This window comes from Lampetra fluviatilis, chromosome 34, assembly GCF_964198595.1.
Source record: "Lampetra fluviatilis chromosome 34, kcLamFluv1.1, whole genome shotgun sequence".
Lineage (NCBI taxonomy): Eukaryota > Metazoa > Chordata > Hyperoartia > Petromyzontiformes > Petromyzontidae > Lampetra > Lampetra fluviatilis.
The window spans coordinates 7,397,148-7,418,171 of NC_136308.1; the positions used below are offsets into that span (position 1 = coordinate 7,397,148).

At 41.9% G+C, this 21,024-nt stretch overlaps 1 protein-coding gene across 4 annotated transcripts in view; it reads left to right on the forward strand.

The window, feature by feature from the left end:
* The window catches only part of LOC144944335 (IQ motif and SEC7 domain-containing protein 1-like), a 289,601-nt gene that overhangs the window by 158,574 nt on the left and 110,003 nt on the right, over positions 1–21,024 (forward strand). For 3 of the 4 annotated variants that reach the window (XM_078872419.1, XM_078872423.1, XM_078872426.1), the window contains exons 2-3: positions 19,248–19,340; positions 20,830–20,892. In XM_078872419.1, coding sequence (XP_078728545.1) covers positions 19,248–19,340; positions 20,830–20,892 — 156 coding nt within the window. The remainder of the gene's footprint in view (positions 1–19,247; positions 19,341–20,829; positions 20,893–21,024) is intronic. The other variant, XM_078872420.1, reaches the window with a different exon arrangement.

Genomic DNA, 21,024 nt, shown 5'->3' on the forward strand with positions numbered 1-21,024 from the left:
CCTAGGGTCCTGCTGCAGTAGATGGTGGTAAAGGCCACATCACATGGTTGTGCGATGTGCAAACCTTGCCATTGGGATTGCATTGCACATTACTTGAAATTGTTGTGACAATTACTATCAATTTGGATGAATAGGTGTCATCATTAATCATCATCAGATGTAATGCTTCTCTATTGCTGGATTAAATTCACCTCAAGCCATCGCCATCTCTCACAGTTTATTTTGACGCAAAAACAATCCATTTAGTTCCTGCGAAATGAGCTGATTTAATCCCATCATCTCCTCACTTGACATCCTCTTGGGTCAGTCCATCCTTTGGCTGCTTCTTCTTCTGTGAAATTATGAGGAAAAAGAATTAGAAAATAATTCAAAGAGCACAGAACAAAAAATACTATCACCGCTTGCACTCTCTGCTTTAAAATATTTGAAGCGTGAATTTACATTTGCAGGAAAATACTTGTTTATTTAACAACCCCCACCTGCTTTGGGGTACGTCATCAGTTGGAGAATAAAGAGATGTCACTGTAAACATAACTCCTGCGGGGAACTTAGGCGGGAAGAAATTGACTTGCCACTGCAGTTGCCTTTTGCCTAGAGGATGCCTCGCTAACCAGGACCAAAATGGGTTTGTATTCATTTCCAGATAACTGGTAGACAACAATTGCCGGGCCGATCGATATCAGTGCATGTGTGGGACAAAACACTTTGGGGAAAATACCATTTTACAAACTCGTAATAGAAGCCCTCTCAAATATGCGGATGACCTGAGGAGGCTGCCAAAGTGCTGATCCACAATGAGACATCCAGGCCAGGCAAGGCGCTGCAATCCACAATGACTTCAACCGTGATGATGGATACAAATTGAGCGATCATTGGAAAGATGTTCTTAACCATGTAAAAAAAAACTAGGCATATTTGTACCATCTTATTTGACAGGTACTGTTCTATTTTACCGAGTTGTTGACATCCACCGCGTTTAACAATGCTGCTATTGTTTTGGTTTTGGAAGCCAACATCGGCCGTAATCCCTGTGGAGGTGCGTCACTTGAACCCTTCCTTCTAGCCCCGCCCACCTTCCATTCTAGCCCCGCCCACCTTCCCTTCTAGCCCCGCCCACATTCCCTTCTAGCCCCGCCCACATTCCCAGTCCCTGACTGCCACATTTAGATAAGCTCCTGCATGCTCCCTTTAACCAGCATATATATAAGATCTTGTCTCTTGGATTTCTCTTCACTTGATACAGTAAATTTAGCTGTGACGGTCCCACCTGAAGACGGAGACTTGTGTTGCCTCCGAAACGTCGTGATTTAATTTAGTTATTTTTCATTTATTATTATTTTATGATTATTATTATTGGGGTTTTTTTTACCTCCGTGACTTTACCGAAAAAACCTAAGAGTATGAATCCTTGCAGTCACAAAAGCTTCAAATCTAGAACTACAATTAGACATCCAGGCCAGGCAAGATGCTGCAATCCCCATTGCTTTACAGTCTCATTCGGTGGATTCTAGTTGATTTGCTCAGATAAATGGCTCAATTGTAGTTGGCATTCGTGAGCACTTGGTACATACACACAAGTGACAATGTCTCCACTTGGTGTATTATGATTAACTTATTTTGTCGATGCAATTAGTTGTTGCCATTGATGGTCATGATTCAATTCCCAGGCATCTCATTTGTATTGTTTCATATATTTTCTGTCTTGTTGTACTGCCTCATTCAATTAACTATCCTAAATCTAACAGTAGCATAGAGTTAGCGTGCATTGTAAATAATTGAGTCGTGCGCCCCTAAATCGATGCATTTATCGTTAGAGTAAGAATCAATTTCAATCAGAGGATTGATGCATCGCTACATGCACAGTCTCCACGTTCATACGACTGTTATGCAGTACTCGACCCATTGACTGCTTGGAATTACTTTGAGAGACAAGCCACGTGCATTAGGGAGCATAGGCAGTGTAATGTCATCATTAACATTGTGAGACCTCTTTTACCAGTGGCAAAATATAGTAGTAGGTTTTTACCCTTTAAACTGGTACAGAACTGACACCTTTATACAAGGCATCATGTTTGCAATAACCACAACACAAGTAGTCAAAATGCAAACAAAAAGAAACAACTCTGATGATGATAATAATATGCACTGTCCTTGAAGTTTTGACTACTTGTGTTGTGGTTATTGCAAACATGATGCCTTGTATAAAGGTGTCAGTTCTGTACCAGTTTAAAGGGTAAAAACCTACTACTATATCATTAACATTGTTAAGAAACTTAAGTGGGCCTGGGCAGGACACTTCACTTGAAGGGATGATGGCCGATAGTCAAGAATGATTACAGAGTGGAAGCCAAAGGATGATGGAATGTGTCCGAAAGGATGTCCACGGAGTAAATGGAACAATGGAAAGTAGCTTGAGTGTAGGTGCTGGATAGATTGATGCATTGCCAGACCGTGAGAGATGGTAGTGGTAGTGGTTGGGGTGGGGGAGGGGGGCTTCATCCAGCAGTGGATTTATCATGAGTGATGATGATAGCAGGAGTCAGTCTCTCAAAAGGGCAAACATTATCGTCGTCTCATAAAGTGGAACCCATTCCATCAATTACTGATGAATAGGAAAGGCACGGTCAAACCTCCCAATTCAAGAACAAGTAGTCCCTACATTAATGTGTTTGTTTAAAAAAACCCAAAACGCATTTATACTAATTCCAGTAAATAAGTGCTAGGTCGATCACTAAGGGGAGTGTCCAGGCGGGAAGTGTTTGCTGTTTTGCAGAGCACAATAATTAGTACGGCTGCCCTAATGTGGCTGCTGACTGATCGTGGTGTAGTCTTGCAGCGTGTAAACCATTATCAGCCTACGGACGGAACAAGGGCGCAGACGCAGACGCTGTCTGTTCACCGCCTGCCTTTATTTCCTCAGAGGGAAATCCCCTTACAGCCAGTAAGAGTATTATCCAGATTCTCGCCCCAATATAAGCCCCAGTCACGTGACATATTTTTTTTAAAGGAAGAGCGCGGTGTACAGAAACACAGTGGAGAGCACAACACAGGCACATGAAACAAATGTGCTAAACCGAATAAGTACGTCTTAGTAAAACGAGTATTTTGCACAGGTGTGAATTGCGTTATAAATACTTAAAAGCGGATAATAGCAGCAATAATCACCACGGTCATGCTCAGCAAAACGAGATCAATGTTTGTCCATTCCGCAGTCCGCTCTTCGCTCACAGCCACTGTGTCCGTGAAAAGACCGTTTCACCGTTCACTTAACTCTCTCCTCGGTTTTGCATTTTGTCCAATAACTCCCTCTCCCCTCTTCTAACTGTTGCAGACAGTTTTTATATCGAATATAACACTTGCAATTAATAGGAGGGGGTGGGGGGGGTGAGGTATCAGCAATGGGGATGGACAGCCCGGCTGCTACTACGAGGCAGCACAATGTCCCATCGTCACTCGACAATTGCCCCATACTCCCACTCCCGTGATCCCACTCCTGTTCCCTCCCTCCCACTTCCCTTCCCCTTGTTTTGTGGTACAAGCACTTCATTTCCCTATAAACGATCAGTAAGTATCCCATAGGTGCCCGCTGATCATATTTGAGTTCGTCCATGCTGTTGTGTGTAAGCCTATGTAATAGTCTGTTGGATGAATATGAATGAGGTGGAAATCTGCCTCGAAATCAATTTTGGTTAAGCAGCATTGGTCATCAGGGATTTGATCACTGAACCCTCTGGGTGGGACAAATGAGAGATTAACCTAAACCTACCAGAGCTGTCCGGGATTAACCTGAAGGGGATATTCGTCCAGTACTGGAGGCATAAGGAGCCATTTAACCTCTGTCTGTCACCTTTATACATTTCTATTTTTTAAAAGCCACCAAAATAATTCCCAGTGTTGATACCACTGTTAACCTGTCCCCTCCCCCAAAATAAAAAACAAGTTGAAAGGACCGCGAGGAAAAAGGATCCATTGAATGAGAGAGTCATGTTTTTTGCATCTTCGTGTTCTCAAGTGGTGCATATTCAGACTCACAAAGAGACTGTGCGCTATATGATTGAAAACGATGGGGGGATGTTTCACAGTATGCAACAGAACTACCTGAGTGGAAATGACATGCATTCATATTGTATTTCTGTTTTATTGAACAATTTCCCTTTGATCATTTATTTTTATTCCCTCACTATTTACAATATAGTCAATGCACCAACAGCAAGTAATGTCGTACGTGCAATATGCGGGCGGTAGGCGGGGGGACACGGATGCGCAGTGGTTAGTGCACCACGCTATGAGCCCGGTAACATCAGTTCAATCCCCGCATCAGGCTAAAATCAGCAGTAATTGATATCTGAAGCATTCTTGGGCCCCCTCCCTTTAATAATCCACACTGACCAGCATGCTGATATTTGGTCAAACAATGACCCATGAAGTTCACCACATGAAGAAGAGGACTGCATTCAGCAGTGGACTGACAAACGTCTGTATGTCTGTTGATATATGACTGTGCAATATATATAGCACATTTACTTATTAATTCTTAAACAGAGGACTGTATATAAAATGTATATTATTGCACTTCTCATTTACATTAATACCTAGCGCCCACAGGGGGAAATCGATGTTCAAGAATTATGCAGAGGCCAAAGACAGCTATTGACCTGCAGAAAGACTTTTATCCAATACACAGAACTGTACAATTAATTTTAGTTTCAAACAGTGCACAACATTTTAAAGGGCTTGATGCCGAGATTTATCTCGGACGTTGATTTTGCAACTCAAAATAAATATTCATTCTGCGTACTCTGCTCTGTAATATATGGTTCAGAAACGTGGCCAATTCTAAAAGCATTGGAACCAAAACAAATAACGGGGCGCAAGGCAGCGTGGGTTGATGCATGCGTGGAATTACGTTGAGATAGAAGGATTAAAAAAAACACATGCATGAGAAAATATACGGAGGTATAAATCTATAATTCATTCTATTCAAGTAAGAGTAAGCGGACACAGGCAAGAAACGTCACCAGAAGAGATTATCGACGATGGTCAGGAATAATGACAAAATGGCAGCCAAGGAATTGAATGTGTCCGATAGGAGGAGATGGAGGGATGAAGTCAGATCGAGTGCAGTTGGTGGTGGATAGGGGGAGGTCTTCATCCACCAGGGGGTTCTCCGTGTCTGATGATAATGATGAATATTTGTGCCTACGCATGCACACAACTGCCTACCAAACAGCCTTCTTGCTGAGGCAATACAATTGCCTTCAGCCCCGAGGAAGGATCTTAACCAAATAAGAAGCAAAAGAGCTGATTCAGCAGCGACCACATTTCCTTGGTCACTGCCACCTTGGAATTGGCCATACGCAATTCTTGGGTCCGGTGAGAGAGGGCTTCAGAGAAGATATGGTCGCATGTGTGGTGACCTCCCTTGTCCACTACTCTGTCACCCATGGCTCATTGTGTTTTGAGCAGAGATAATTAAGGTGACATTTCCTCCCCTTGCAAGCAGCCTGTATAGTGAACGTGAGGCGAAGTTATTTTTGTCCCAGATTTGACCGAAGGTTGCATTATTTTAGTATGATTATTATTTCGTACATGTTTTTATCTGCCATTGCTATTTTTAAAAATATATACGTGGGTAAAGGCATCAGAGAATATCAGAAAACAGTTTTAAATTATTCGCTAACTCGAACAGGGAAAAACGTTCAATAATGCTCGATTGTATTGAAATTTGATTTGCCTTTAAAAACCTAAACATTGCCCTTCACGTAATAAGGTAACGAGATGAGAATCTTGTCGATATCTCTAGGTGACAGCGAGTACAACCGTTACTTTGGCTCAATTTCAGAGGAGTATAATTATACACAATATCTCTGGGGTCTGCGTACTAGGGCGGAATTTGGGATACACGTTTTGAAGAAAATTGCCAGATCAATGAATTTCCATGCCTCGGTGCATTCTTTAATTGCAGCATCTGCGTGGGCACTGATTGGATCCCCGGCTTGAGAAAGGCTCGCAGCCAGCGTGGGTTGTAAAGTACAATCAACCATTAGTGCGCTGAGACACTGAAGCCCTCCGTTCAAGTGCAACGATGGTGTTCGCGTGCGGCCTTGCTGACACAATTGGGAGTGTGGGGGGGGCACATCAGACCTCTCCTGCAAAGCTGCTCACCTTTCGGAGGCGAAGCTGCCGAAGCCCAACTTTGATCTTCACGTGGCATGTCGCACTTCAGCGTCATGTCCGGAGCAGATTCGCCGATTCCCTGGCACTGTTCAGTTTCAGGTGCAATGCCGCCGGTGGGGGCATGAGGATGAGGTCAGACATATAGGTACTCAACACAAATGAACACGCAGATAAAAGTCAATACACCAAAGTTTGGAAGGACATCAGCTGTTTTTTTTGTTTCAGCTGTCATCGGTGTCTGGTCAATGTCACCCACCGGGGCAGACCGATTTGAAAAACCTACAAATGTGTGACGTGCACTGGCATCTGCAAGGCACCATTAGGCTTTTCCAATAACATAATCTCTCACCACGGGGGTGAAGGATAGTATTGGTCACAGGTGGTGCAGCGCAAACACTTGACCATCCGAGTGAGAGCTCATCATCCCGTTGAATTGGTGATAACACGGACCGTGTGTGTATATACATCGTGCATGCTCGGAAAGTGGGGGGGTCATGTGAACAAATTGGCGGATCTGGGAAACTGCTCGTCACACGCAGCACGTTGCCGGGTCAAGCGGGGTCAATAATTGTGCCCCGTTGTGGGGGCGCGGTGACGGGGGGGCCAGAAAATGGAAACACCCAACACAATATACGGTGCGCTCTGTACGGCAAGCATCCAGCGGCTCGTGCCCATCCGTTTGCGAGCGGGCCGCTTGCCCGCAAAGGCGTGGGACATAATCGTTGATCGTCGTGTCCATTATGTACGAGCATTAGGCCCGTTCTCTTTCCCCCTGTATATTGACCTCTGATCGTGCCGCTTGTGGCGTGTCTGGCTCTAATGGAGTGCAGCAGCTGGAGCATCTCACAGCTGGGGCTAACATTGTGCGCCCAGAGGTTATATTGGGGTGGAACATGGAAGGAATTGTGTTTCCCCACTGATTATATGTTTTTTTACAGGGAACACCTTTTCAATTCTTTCACCACTGATAGGTTTATCGTTGGTTTGAGCTTCCATTACACAGGATATTTCAGGGTGCTTCAAAAAAATGTTAACACTTCTGAGAATGTTGATTTGAAGCTTTCGTGACTGCAGGAATTACTCTTTTTTTTCTTTCGGTAAAGTCACGTAGAAAGAAAATAAATTAAATGATAGAATACGATGTTTCGATTGCAACACAAGCAATCGTCATCAGGAAGAACTAAATTTGAGAGAGAGACAAAACACAGACACGGAGACACACAGACAGACACACAAGCAGAGAGAGACAACACAGAGACACACAGAGAGAGACAAAAAAAGGGGAGAGAGACACAACATAGACACACAGAGACGAACGTGACTTTACCGAACGAACCAAAGAATAACTTTTTGGAATTTCCAACAACACTACAAGAAATGTGCCTCCGGGCTCAGCAGATTACATGTAGAAGATTCCAGGCATGTGTTGACAATGATGGCCAATAAGTGGAGACTCTGACTTTTTGAACCTATTAACATACATTTGTTATCATGTTACAGTGTATTATCCATTCTTTAACCATTAAAAACGATAGTCCCATATAAGTGTTTTAACAATTTAAGCGCCCTGTATAATGCATTTTTTTTTTACCCAGGAAAGCCTCACTGAGTCTCAGATTTTATTGGGATGATTAGCGAATTCTACTGATGAGTGTTTGGCTTTGTGTTGAACAAGTCCCGAGTCTCCACAGGTGAACACTCGGCACAGCCATCTTCTGGCTACCTCACCACCCCATTCCCATGGCAAGCCCTGCTGGTCACCCATCCAAAAAGTTAACCAGGATAAAACCTGCTTAGCTTTCTGAGATCTGACGAGATTAGAGACATTCATGGTGAGTTGGCTTGGGGCCTTGCATTGGTCAAAGGATTGCACGTTACGTGAACACGTGGGAAGAGCATGGGAAGAGTGATTGGCACAAGACTGACACGTGGAGGCAATGAGTTGCCCAATATTGTCAGTGACCTATCATAAACTGAATTAGTAATTTATATTCGATTAAGATAATTTTGCCACTTCAGGAGTCATATTCATTCATCACAGATTTATTCTTTGATCGTTTACTTGAGATGCAAGGTGAACCCGAAAAGTTTTGGGTGGCTATCCTTTTGAGGGAAACGTATAAATCTGTGCAGCGCTGTTTGCAATATGGTATCCCCCAGACGTTTGTTTATTATTTAACTCGTGGCATGTGCCTTAGGCGAGCAGCATCTAAGGTGGTGCTGTAAATGTTTTATTTCCACATCCTGTGCGTTTGCCAGACGCGGCAATAGAGAGACCACGACTCCTCTTTCCAGTCTGGACATTGCTGTGCTGTTAAACCCAACGGAACCTTACCCTCCCCCGCCCCCCACACACTTTATAGCAAGGCAGTAACTATTGACGCCCTTATCCACAATAAAGTCTGGCACCTTAAACACCCGCCTGTCTTGTGTTCATGCTGCCATCACTACACGGTGCCCTGCAGCCTTCTCCTTCGCGATTGCATAAAGTCTAAGGGACCTTCCCATCCATCTGACATTCATGAACATATTTCATGCAGAGGAGTGGCCAACACACGCTGGAACAGTTGGCTGTGTGGGCGACTGCTCGCAAGAGCTTCCCACCGCTTGTTGGTTAGATAACAGACAGGATCGGCGAAGTTCGTCCACTTCAACATGCATGAATCAGAGGAGGTCTCCTGCACTATAATTATATTAAATCTAAGCAACTCGTGGCTACCGACGCAGCACCGAGCCTGCTCTTCGTGCTGCGCTCTGTATTTAAACGTTTCATTTTCAGGATAATCGGCACTTATGTACGTGCGTTGAACTTCTTTCGCACCGTACGTAGTCAACCGTGCTAATGGGAGGTGCGGGGGTGAAAGACAACAAACTAAATGCAAGGGAGGGAGAAAAATGTGGATGTAAAAAATACCATAATTTTTGTTCCAAATTGTTGAGGGTTATTTGTAAAAAAAAACTGGTGTCACAGACACCCGCGGAACAACAAAGTAGCTATGCCCATGATTTCACGATGTTGCACCATCTAAGAGTTGAGCTCAATTTTAATTGGTAATGCAGGTGAGTAACACTCAGCCTCAGGCTGGCTGCTTTGCAAGAGAGACACAACTGATTACATTCTAAGAGATGTGACATCGTTAGCATGCAGAACAAAAAAGTAGTTACAAATACAGAACAACAAATAGGTCACAAAAATACAGAATAACAATTATTTAAAACAATGTTCAACACATAGTAAGCGCTTCAACATTTGAAGGTATACAATCAAGGGCAATACCTTACAGGACACGAGGAGCATCTGAATACATAAATCATAATACAAAGAGTGTGATGGAAAATTATTTCCCATGTACTTTGCACCACTCAACCATTTTGGGAAAGACTTTGATGCCTCTCAAGAGGCATTCTTTACTGCACTAAATAAAAGTTGCATGTTGTGAGATGCCACCTCGATGACTAATACATCAAATTTAAGGCGGGCAAAAATACAGAGAGAGAGAGAATGGGCAGTCCTCAGAATATACACAGACGAGGTAGACAATGAAAGGGCGATCATATTAACATTGAGTGGTTATTGGAGAGGAATAATAATCAGTTGTCATGCTTTTGATTGGCTAATTGCATCTGATATGTGGAACTTCGTTGCCATTCTCACGAGACATTATCTGTCGACTGCTTGATTGGAGGTCTTCCCAAGCTATCAACATCTCTCACGAGGCATCCTCTTGGGCATGTTTCCCTCACTCGGCTTCCAGTGTTATTAGTCTCGACCACTGGCTATTATTTCCTTTATCCTGTTCAAGCCCACTTGAATTTTTTTTTTTAAGTCAATATTACGTCTGTGACTTGCGTGTGTTGTCTACCCTATGTGTCCCTATTTCTATCAGTGTGATTTTCCCATCATGCACCTCTCCACACTTCGTTTCCACGTATCAGCCTGTATTCTTGTTTTCTCTGTCAATATATTTAGTAATCCCATCCATGTCACAGCAGCTAATATACAATTAGAAAAAAAATCGATATCAGACTTAGAAACTATGAAAATTAAGTAAATGTATTCTTTGCATCTCAGAACTCCATATAGTTTTAAAAAAATTACGACATTATTTATTGATTAATAGCAGCAAAAGTGAATATACCCATTATGTTATCACCCTCATGGCAATGCACATGAATTTGTCCAACTTCTGGCATGAACTGTTTAAACTTTATCTCTTAAATTTTTGTGAAAAAAAATGATTATTTCTAAGTGCGATGTCCTTTCTCAAAGACGTTAGTGATTGTGGCCTTTCATTGATCTCTGTCCATGATATTTACTCATCAACTTTGCGTTAGATACTCTCACTTGCATCCAATTGTTCAAATTTATTCCGCACTTCAATCATACTATAATACAACTGCATAGACGTCCACAGCTGTATAATTCTCCGATGTGTTTTGGCGAATTGTTCAGCATGATGTCTGACGTTTTGTTCTGAAAGTATATTTCAGGATGTGGAGGGAAACGTCGGACATCGTTCTGAGCACCATGTGGGGCAACTCAAAAACATATCAGCAGTGCCATTTCCATTGCGACTCTGATTTAAAGTCTCCACAGCCTTGATAGCGATTCTTAATCTAGGTTTAGTTGGGCATCAATGCGTCGCGCGACTCACGTAAAAAATAACTGGTGACAAAGTCACGTACAGCAGTTGTACCGGAATACACTCCGAATATGAATAATGTCCATACTGTTATAATGGTCGAATGAGATATCCAATTATCGTGATTCAAGTTAAAAAAGCTAAACGAATAAAATACTGTGAAGCTTATTCTTGGTTCTTTCGGTTAAGTCACGTAGAATGGAAATAATAAAATAATAAAAATAAAACATAATAAAATAATTCTCACGACTCTGTCTTATCGACAGACCTGTTCTTCACCTGAGGACGGCTGCTTGCGTTGTGGCCGAAACGTCGTGAGAATTATTTTATTATGTTTTTATTTTTATTATTTTATTATTTCCATTCTACGTGACTTTACCGAAAGAACCAAGAAGATGAATCCCTGCAGTCACGAAAGCTTTAAATCGAAATTTACTGTGAAGCTGTTCTCTCATTGTTGTCCACGTTTTAGTACTCATCGCAAACACTCCAATTTTATTCTTCCGTTTCTGCACACATCCAACTTCAATGCATCGATAAATTTAGATTCAATCATATCAGGTATTGGAATCTGAAAATCCATAAAGGAAATGTTTTTTTGTAAATCCAAACACGAGCCCTATTTCCCATATGAAACCACCTGGTGATGTGTTTGCAGTCACATTAAGTCGCATGGCAAATGGTACAAAAACACAGAGCAAGGGCACTTGGCTATTCTCACCTCTGGTGTGTAACACCGACACCCCGACATCCCTCAGCCAGCAATCAATGCCAGTGTTCTTTTGCCATTTTACTGATATCATGACCGTATCAATTATTTACGTGCGATAGTAATAGCAATATAGAGTTAAGGCCTGAGCTGTCTCAGAGCTGATTCTTTGGGCATTATACCATAATACAAATGCAATAAGCTCCTTGGTTAAACAATCCATATGTCTGGCTGTGTTCACAGCCTCTGGCGGGGCACTTATGATTCGTGGCAGGGAGGCAAAGTGAGTATTTGGTGTTAACCTGAGAAAAATATCACCTTCAACCGACGTGCACTGGGCAGATTACATTAGCCCATGCGCAAGAACTTCTGTACAGCAGCGCTATATAATCAATAATAATCATCATCACTGTGTATTTACTGCTGGGGAGGAGCAGCAGTTTTACGCACTGCGCTATAAACCCAGTGACCTGAGTTTGATTCCCAGCCACGGCTGACGTTATTGGCAAGTGATGTCTGAACCGGTCTTGGGTAGACCCTTCACAAAACTTGCACTGAACAACATGGGGAAGTAGTCTCAAACAATCCACGTAACAGACAAAGTTTAGATCTTAAGTTTTCGTGACTGCAATGTTCCATACTCTTTGGTTCTTTCGGTGAAGTCACGTAGGTATAGAATAAAATAAAACACTTTTTTTATAAAAAAAATAAGAATAAAAAATAAAAAAATAATCAAAAAATAAATTAAAGTCACAAAAACATGATTAGTTTGAAACTTTGTTAAGGTAAAACCATATAATGAAGTGCATCAGTATGGCACTCCAGTCACAATTTATTTATTTTATATTTTTAATTTTTAATTATTTTAAAATATAGATTTTTTAAATGTTTATTTTATTTTATACCTACGTGACTTTACTAACAGATAAAGTGTTGGGGATGCCTTATCTAGCAGTTGACATATTACACACTTTGAATAGTTGTTATTATTATTACAATTCGATTATTATTATTTGCTGTAATGTCTCATTGGAAATATATTAAATATATCGATGTGGAAACTACTCGCTAATTTTTATTTTATTTTAAATTCAACTTGCCTCAGGACTGCTTGGGAAGGCTTATATATGCAATGGTTTAAATGTATACCTTCAAATAATAACGAACTCACATATTACTGTATATTTGTAAGTAACCTTAATTTCTTAAATTGTGTATTATCTTGAAGTGAGAGGCAACTTAAACACCAACTTGCTATTATTTTGTGGAGGCATGCCTAGGCTGTTTCTCGCACATAATTCAATGTGAGTTGATTGCATATAAGCAGACCTGCGTTCTCTCTCCACAATTTTTTTTTTATAACTACATCTTTCACCTGGATAATCCCTTGAGATGGACCATCTCATTTGCAAGATTGTCCATGGAGTCAACGGATACATACATAACAAAGACGTAATGACACATGTACAAAACATTTTTAATTATCGTTTTAGTCATCGGCCATGTGCCATTCCAGACCAATATTATACCAACAATTATAATTATTTATTCAAGTAATCAAACTCTGGACCTGCTTCGACATGTTGAGTCTCATCAGCTGTCAGCCTTGTTAATCAAATGCTGCCGAATTGCAAGATGTTTTTGGCACGAACATTCTGTATAGATTGTGGAACCCTGTTCAACCCAAAATAACATTATTAGTTTAAAGCTTTGTTAAGGTAAAACCATAGAATGAAGTGCATCAGTATGGGACTCCAGTCACAGTAACATCATTCCCATACATTTGAATAAAACTGTAAATTCAGTTAAATCGCCGTAGCAATCTTAAAAGTGCTTGGCAGTAATTTTAGACTCTTAGTTTTTCATTAACATAGTTTTAAACTCGCCGTTGAACAGCTAAGACACACAGTACATACAGTGCCTATAAAGTCACAAGCTGTTTGTATTTTTGGTTTGCATTTTCCTTTAAATTTAAACATTTTTAGATAATCAAAAGTCAAACATTAAAGAGTATAACTGCTTATTGGTTTCAGAGCTCCCAGTTTCTGTTGCTTTTACTCCCGGTTAGTATTGTCTAATTGCTCTAAGTGCCAGCACTAATTATAGTGAATGGGCCTTCTGTTTGTTTTTTTTCAGACATCCGCTAATGAACTGGTAATCTTTTTTTTTATCCCCATCAACACTTTTACGCTTTCTGCATAAACCGAGGGTAACTAAAATATTCAGCCAAGTGTCTCAGCGGCAGAGCGAGCTTGCAGTCAAAAAGGTTGGTGGGTTCAAATCCTGGCAGCGGGTTGAGTCAAACCATCACCCTCTCTGGGGTTGCCGCGATGGCGAGATGTTAACTCCCTAGCCTGGTATGCAGGAGGCCGTGGGTTCAATCCCGACCCTGATGATGCCTGTATATTTGGAGTTTGCATGATCTCCCCGTGGTCGCGTGGATTTTTTTTTGTGGGTCCTCCAGTTTTTTCCTTCCACATTTACAATCAACATGCGTTTAGAGTATTTGGCTGCTATACATTTCGACGTGATAAGCCACTTCATTCAGGTGTCATTTGTGGCCAGGTCGCTTCTGAAAAAGAGCTATACAGTTTAGTGGGCCTTACCTGGTAAATGTATTGGTAGACTCACCTCCCCCCATGGAAATGTGGAATTTACACCGCTGTTTCCGGTTTTAAGCAGGAGATGAGCACCAATTACGTCAACGCTCATTCGACCAGAACATCACTTTCGCTTTCATTTAAAGAAGTTTTTTTGGGCTCCGCTGTCTGCTGGAACGAGATCCAATGTGCGCTCTCGATCTCGTTGGCTGTGAACCTGCACACGTGCGTTGGCTTTTCTCCGTGGCCACAAGCCGGGCAGGAGGAGCAGATTGCGTAACAGGTTGCGGTGGCAGCATGTGTGGAGGGGTTAAGCGTCGCCGCAAAAAAATTTGGGCGACGTCCACATCAAATGCTTACAGCTTCGCATGGAAGAACATCCGTGGTTGGATTAACAGATGACGGTGTTTCTCAGTTTTACAACAACAACACAATCCAAGCAGGTGCCATCTGTTGTGGTGTGTGGATTAGGCTCTTCGCTAAATAAAACATTGGAATGGATCTTACAATACATGCTTCGCCATGGACTGGTTTGCCCGTGCTGCTGAGTTAGTGACTTTTGATTAGCTCGTCGTAAACAAATTATTCAATTTGAGACGACGTCGAACCCCGTTGCTTGGTCTGGTTTGGTCTAATGATGATACATCCATTTTAATTGGTTCGAGTCTTCCGCACAAGCTTGTGAAGAAATGATCCTATTTAGTGCAACCGTACCTAATGACGTCTGACTTTGATGCTGCAACACCATCTGCTGGCCAATCTAATTTGGAGAGCGCTTGTGCTTTAATGTGGTCAACAACTTCTGAGTTCTAAGCCGATGTTTTAGAATATTGCATCACATTTTAATGTGAATATCCATAAACGTTACAGCATATGCATTCCCTTTGCATAGTTCTATTTACCTTTTTCAATGGGTTTCATCTATGAAAAAAAGATATGTCTGTTTTGGTAATTCGCCTGGTTTTTTTTAAATAAATAAAATGTAGAGAATGAATTTAGCATGAAAAATATTTATGAAAGAAAGCATGTGTACGAATCCATTAAAAGCAGCATTGATACAATTCGCCCATCGTTACATTTAATAGGAAACCATCTAAGTGACCCTGGATGACACAGCATGAGACTGTGTGCTGCCTCCTCCACACACTGCATGACATCAAAACGAAGTGCATCTCTTTTCACAAGAACACACGGCAGCTTGCATTGAGGATTCCCTTCTTTCGGTTTGAGTCCTGCAGCGGATTTACGCCACACATTTTGGGCCGTTATACATTTTTTTTCTTCATAAAATCAACATCTGTAAAAATCACAATAATGATACGAATCATATAAAATAAACAATATTTATTGTGGGATATAAATGTACAAAAAGATGATTGGGAATGATACATACAATTTGTAATGTCAGGGGACAGTACGCATGTTTAATGAGCAGCAATAAATATTAAATTTCCTTTATCTCTCTATTCTTCCCATTGTCTCTCTTTCCTTCCCCTTGTTCCTCTATCGTTTTCCATATCACATCTAGGGGCACGTGATGCTTCACGCGTCCATGCCGGTCACTCGGACGCCGTGTTCTCTGTTTCTGCGGCGCTTTCCTGTATATTTGTCCCGTATGTATTTATGTGCGTATATTAAAGGAGCACCGGTAATGGATTGCAAAGCAAATTGAAGTTAATTAAGTCCTCGTGTTCTTAATCTTTTGTGAAATACAGTATATATAGCGTTTTTTTTCATGGACATCTGAAAAGTGCTTAAAAGGATTAGGCTGTGATTAAACTATAACTAAAGAGCTTTCCCCCAATCCCATCGAAAAACCGAACTGTATTCCATTCTACAACGTAACATATACATGCTCATGCTGGGTTCTGAGGCAATCTATAATCTTTTGAAAATATTACAATAGAAATGCTACAATCTCATGGAACACCAGGAGGTATTTCTGCAGGGGACGTGACCTAACATAGCCCTGCCGAGGATCATACATTTCCACGTCGTTCATCTCCCGCGGCATTATATACCTATTGCGTTTGTGCCATTTTCTCACCCATTGATTAACTAACCTGCTTACAACGACCACGAGTGTGAAGCCTACACGGGAGCCAGGGTGACAAATCGATTTTCCGCCAATGAGGCATCCGACGGAACGGATGGTTTGTTAATGTTTTGAGTGGACGCGCATGCCGACGCAAATGCGCTGAGGAGTTTTCGTTCACCAGCGGCGAGGTATTTATCGTTAGTGATGCAGATGTATTCCTGAAATCAGCCAGATAACAAACAAACATGCCAGAAAAAAGGGGAAAAACCCTATTAGTATGTTTTGGTCCTGGCAAAGGAGGTCCCATGATGTAGCTGCTCGCCCCGAGCTCTCACTACTCTGGTAGTGCGTTGTCTTTGAACTGTGCGCCTTTTGGCGTCATCTGGTCGAACACCATATGAGACTAGGCTCCAAAGAAAGCTGTCTCTGGTGTGGACCAATCAGTTTCAAAGACAATGCATAAATTATCAGAGTATTGTTTTTTGTTTGCATTTGACTGCAGGTATTGTGGTTAATGTAAACATGATTCCTTGCAAAAGGTGTCAGTTTTGTTGCCAGAAAAAAGGGGAAAACTCCTATTAGTAAACATGAAGATGTGAAGAGAAAAAAATCCTTTCCCAATTATGTGCCGTCTAAGACTTATACGCTAAGACTTATTTCCCATGGTTTAATTAACATAGAGACAATTACCTGCTCGTGATTGATTCTTCATGAAATAGATGCAACGTTCTCAAACAGACAACAACAAATTTAGTTATTCTTACGAAGAATTGTTAATAATAACAATACATAATAATGTTCAGCTCTTTGTCAAATGACTTGAATTAAGGCCTCCCCATTCCGCGTCAGTTATAAGGATTTGTTTGATCATACTTCACCACACTGGTCAATACGGATTGGTGAATGGGTCACTCAGCTGTAGCCGGGAATCCAACTCAGGTCGACTCGTTCATCGCAACGGGTTGCTAACTTCCTTTCCATACGTAACGCATGTATTCAGTCGCTGTGAAGTACAATCAAAGATCTATGAACCGTGTGAACCATCTGTTCACTCTTCCCCCTCCCCTCCTCATTGGCCCAGACGCTGCATTAGAATGCCTCTCTCTCTCTTGCATGCTGTTCTAACAATCACTTGAGTGAAACAATAAATAGATATTATATGACAGCTACACGGCAGTGCATTCAAAAAAAATATGTCACCTTTGTGAAATTTGTAGTTGCAGTACAAGAAAAATGAGATATTTCGGCGTGGCCAGCTCTGCAAACCAAGCATGTCCTGGCGACATCAGAAGGCGTAGATAAGGGGTGCGTGTAATTGGCAGTCCTGTGTAGGGGTGAGGCAAAGGAGTGCCTGTGACAGGTGTCTCTGTGAGTGGCGTGTCAGTTATTGCAGGGAACAGCGGCACTCCTGAAGATAAATCATTCCGCTGTATTATGTGGCAGTTAGCCATGTTCCAGAGGTTTTATAGCACGAGTGCTCTGACTCTCTGGACCATCAACGAATGAAATCAAGATCTCCAAACATAGCCACCGTACACCGATGTCACGGTGACAGCCTCTGTGCAGATACTCCAAACTTCCTTATCTCAAATCTCTGCCCGAAGTAATTGTCATGCTCTTTTCACATCTCTTGAACTGCAAACCCTTTGCTTTGGCTGGCACATTTTGTACAAATGTGAATGCCTGCCCTTTCTTTCTAGGTGGGTATGCATGCTGGTGGTGTTCACCTGTATGTGCAGGCAAAGTGATTGTGTAACAAGCATTCTGAATTCCCTTTTGTCTAGTAATTATTATTGAAAAAAATGTCTATGCATTGGATTAATGTGACTCATGCACTCACTGGTGGCCACTGAATTTCTCAGCAACATTAAAAAAAATATTGTTGAATTGAATCGCGACCATGGATTTTCAAATGTACATCTGTTTAGGGAAGGTGAGTGTGAAATTTTACACTTAAGTCACGAGTTTTTCTATCCGTGTCTAGGTAGAACTACCAAAATAAACCCCATGGTATTTAACATGCACTCACTCGAGGTACCGTGATCAGAGCCTGGTGTGAGCATCATCATCATTATAGCAGGACATGTATAATTGTACATCATGGGAACACCAAAAAAATGAAGTCTTTATCTTTGTTTTCTTGGGAGGTAGTGGAGGGGTATAGTAGGCTACACAACAGTAAAAGAAGGCGATTGTTGCATGGTGCAATGGGAGGCCTTTCACAGAGAAGAAACAGTCATAGGCAGAGCGAGGAAAGGGGAATGGCTCGATAATTCAGACCAATGTGTGTTGTATCGTTCCACGTCCTGTTCAGCATGACAGCGGGCATTTTGCCGCACGTACTGGGAGATTATTCAGGAACGAATTCAGTCCCTGAACCGATTCAGTTCCTGAAGAGGCTCTCAGCACGTGCAGCTAAATGTCGAACGCCACGTCTAGCCAGACGCTGGTGCCCCCCAAACTAAAAACTAAGCAAAGACCATTTTTATTTGACCAGGTAAGGCCCACTGGGCTATGTGGCTCCTTTTCAGACACAACCAGGCCACAAATGATAGCTCAACGAAGTGGCTTATCGTGTGGAAATTTATAGCAGCAAAATACTCTAAACGCACGTTTCTAAACGTGAACGGAAAAAAACCCAGAGGACATGGAGAAAATCCACGCGACCACAGGAATAAAACGCAAATTATAAATATATAGGCATCAGGGTCGGGATCGAACCCAGGACCTGCTGCATACCAGGTGAGGGAGTTAACCCCTCGCCACCCTGACACCCCAACAGCATGAGAGAGCGCTGTCCAGTACAACTTAGCAAACCCACACCGTAGTCGAAGTCTGGGCCTGAACAAAGTCACAAGGAAGTCAGAACTGTAAAAGGAGGAGCGATTACGAGGCATCAGCTGTGGAGAAGAAGCGGCCATCTCATTGAGCAATGGTCGATTGTAACCTTTTCCCTGCGTCAACATTATGGAAGTGTAAATACTAAGCGGTATTCGACGATGAAATTGCCGTGAGCGGGACGCTGGTAATGGTACGTGGCAATGCAGGCGTCCCTCAGTTCCTTACCTTTGTGTTAACAGGTCGCCAAGCCGATTGCATCTGTTCTGCTGCCCAGCTCCTCCTGTGCCACCCAGGCCAGCCAAGCCAATTTTAGCAAAGTTCGCTGAGTGCAGGTATTTGTAACTTTTCTACTTGGTATTCACCAGCCATATGAAATGTCTCCCGTGCTCAGAATCACCCAAGGAGTATACTGCTGTGCTCGGATTATATTATTAATGCCAAAACACAGTCGAAGAAAATTAACAAAAAAACTGTTCAAAAATGTAATAACAAAAATCTTTGCGCTTATGATGCATGAAACTCCTGCCATTTGTCAAAGCAGGGCAGGCGTGGGATGTAAAATGAATAATTAAACATTAAAATTAGAAGGCGGCAGGTCCACACATTTACATCTGTGCATACTAATGCACGGGGAAAAAAGTTTGTGAAGAAAATTCTGAAGATATAAACATAAAATAAATAATTTAAGAAATAAGGCATATAAAACTCAATCCAATGAAGCATTTATACGATCCACATTCTACCGCAAAGCTCTTGGAGTTATAATGCGATGGAAATCTAATTTCTGTAATGGATTCAGCCACAGATGTATTTTCAGCTGTGGTAGAGTTGAACCCACATCATCATAAAAGCTTGTTGATTTATTGCATCCGACCATTAGGCAATGAAAGTTCCTGGGAAAAATGTAAAATTATTTGCAAATAACTCAATAAAAGTGACACCAAGTCCATTACTTTGCTCTGCACAAGCCTCAAGAAGAAAACTTTTATACCCTTTAGTCCATAAAGCAGAAAATGATTTTAACAATCATTAGTCTACCTGAAGTAATTTCTTTACAGCCATACTATGCGTGTAATTAAACAAATGCACCACAACGCATCTGATCAACCAGCCAAGCATACATTAATTCAAATTTAAAAAACCCATGTTCTGTATCCTTAACCAACCTATAGTGTGCTTGATAATGTGCATCGCTGCTGGTGAAGTAGATGTTACGAAAGCTAAGAGGCTGGTGGCATGTTGCGGCAAACTTGTAGTGTCAATGCTACCTGCGCAGGTTTTCGTGGTTGTTTCGGGTCGCACCGCTGTGTGTCGTTTGGCGTGACGTTTCGTTTCACGTGGTTGAAGCTGCTTTTAGCGCATGGAGCGGAATGTCGGACGTCATACCGATCGATAAACGGCGCGCGGTGGAAACACATCGGCAAGGTGGCGCTAATATTCACAGTTGCGTGATGAAAATTGCAGCATGATCAAAACCGGTCAGAGGCATTGTTGTGGTTGTTTAGCTCTGTGCCAGAGGGGGCATTGAACAGGGATAGACCCATGGACAAACACTCAGACGATGGGAAAATTGGATGACTTTAGACTTTAGCTCCCACTGTGAGAGAGTCAGGAATACAATAAGGCTATTTTTTCTACACAGCTGCATGGCCATTAAAATTCACTTGAAATAATGGGATATTTATTTAAATAAGCACAGCTTCTTGCGGTCCCAGAATATTATATATCTCAGGGTAGCGCTAAAACAATGTGTAAAGTCCATAAAATCAATCTACACTTCTCTTAAGAAATGTGTGCCATTCTCGTTTAATGCTCACACAGGGACAAGAACACCCTGCATCAATTCTGCTGCCCACAGTCCACCTCTCAAAGCCCTTCAAAGAGGTAAGACATTGCACCCCCCATTGCACCAGTTGATGTGTAGCATTGTGTGGGTATCCATCATAGAGTGTTTTGGCTTGGATCACGTAAGTATAAATGTGTGGGTAAACCCGCCACCACCCGACACGGCCAATT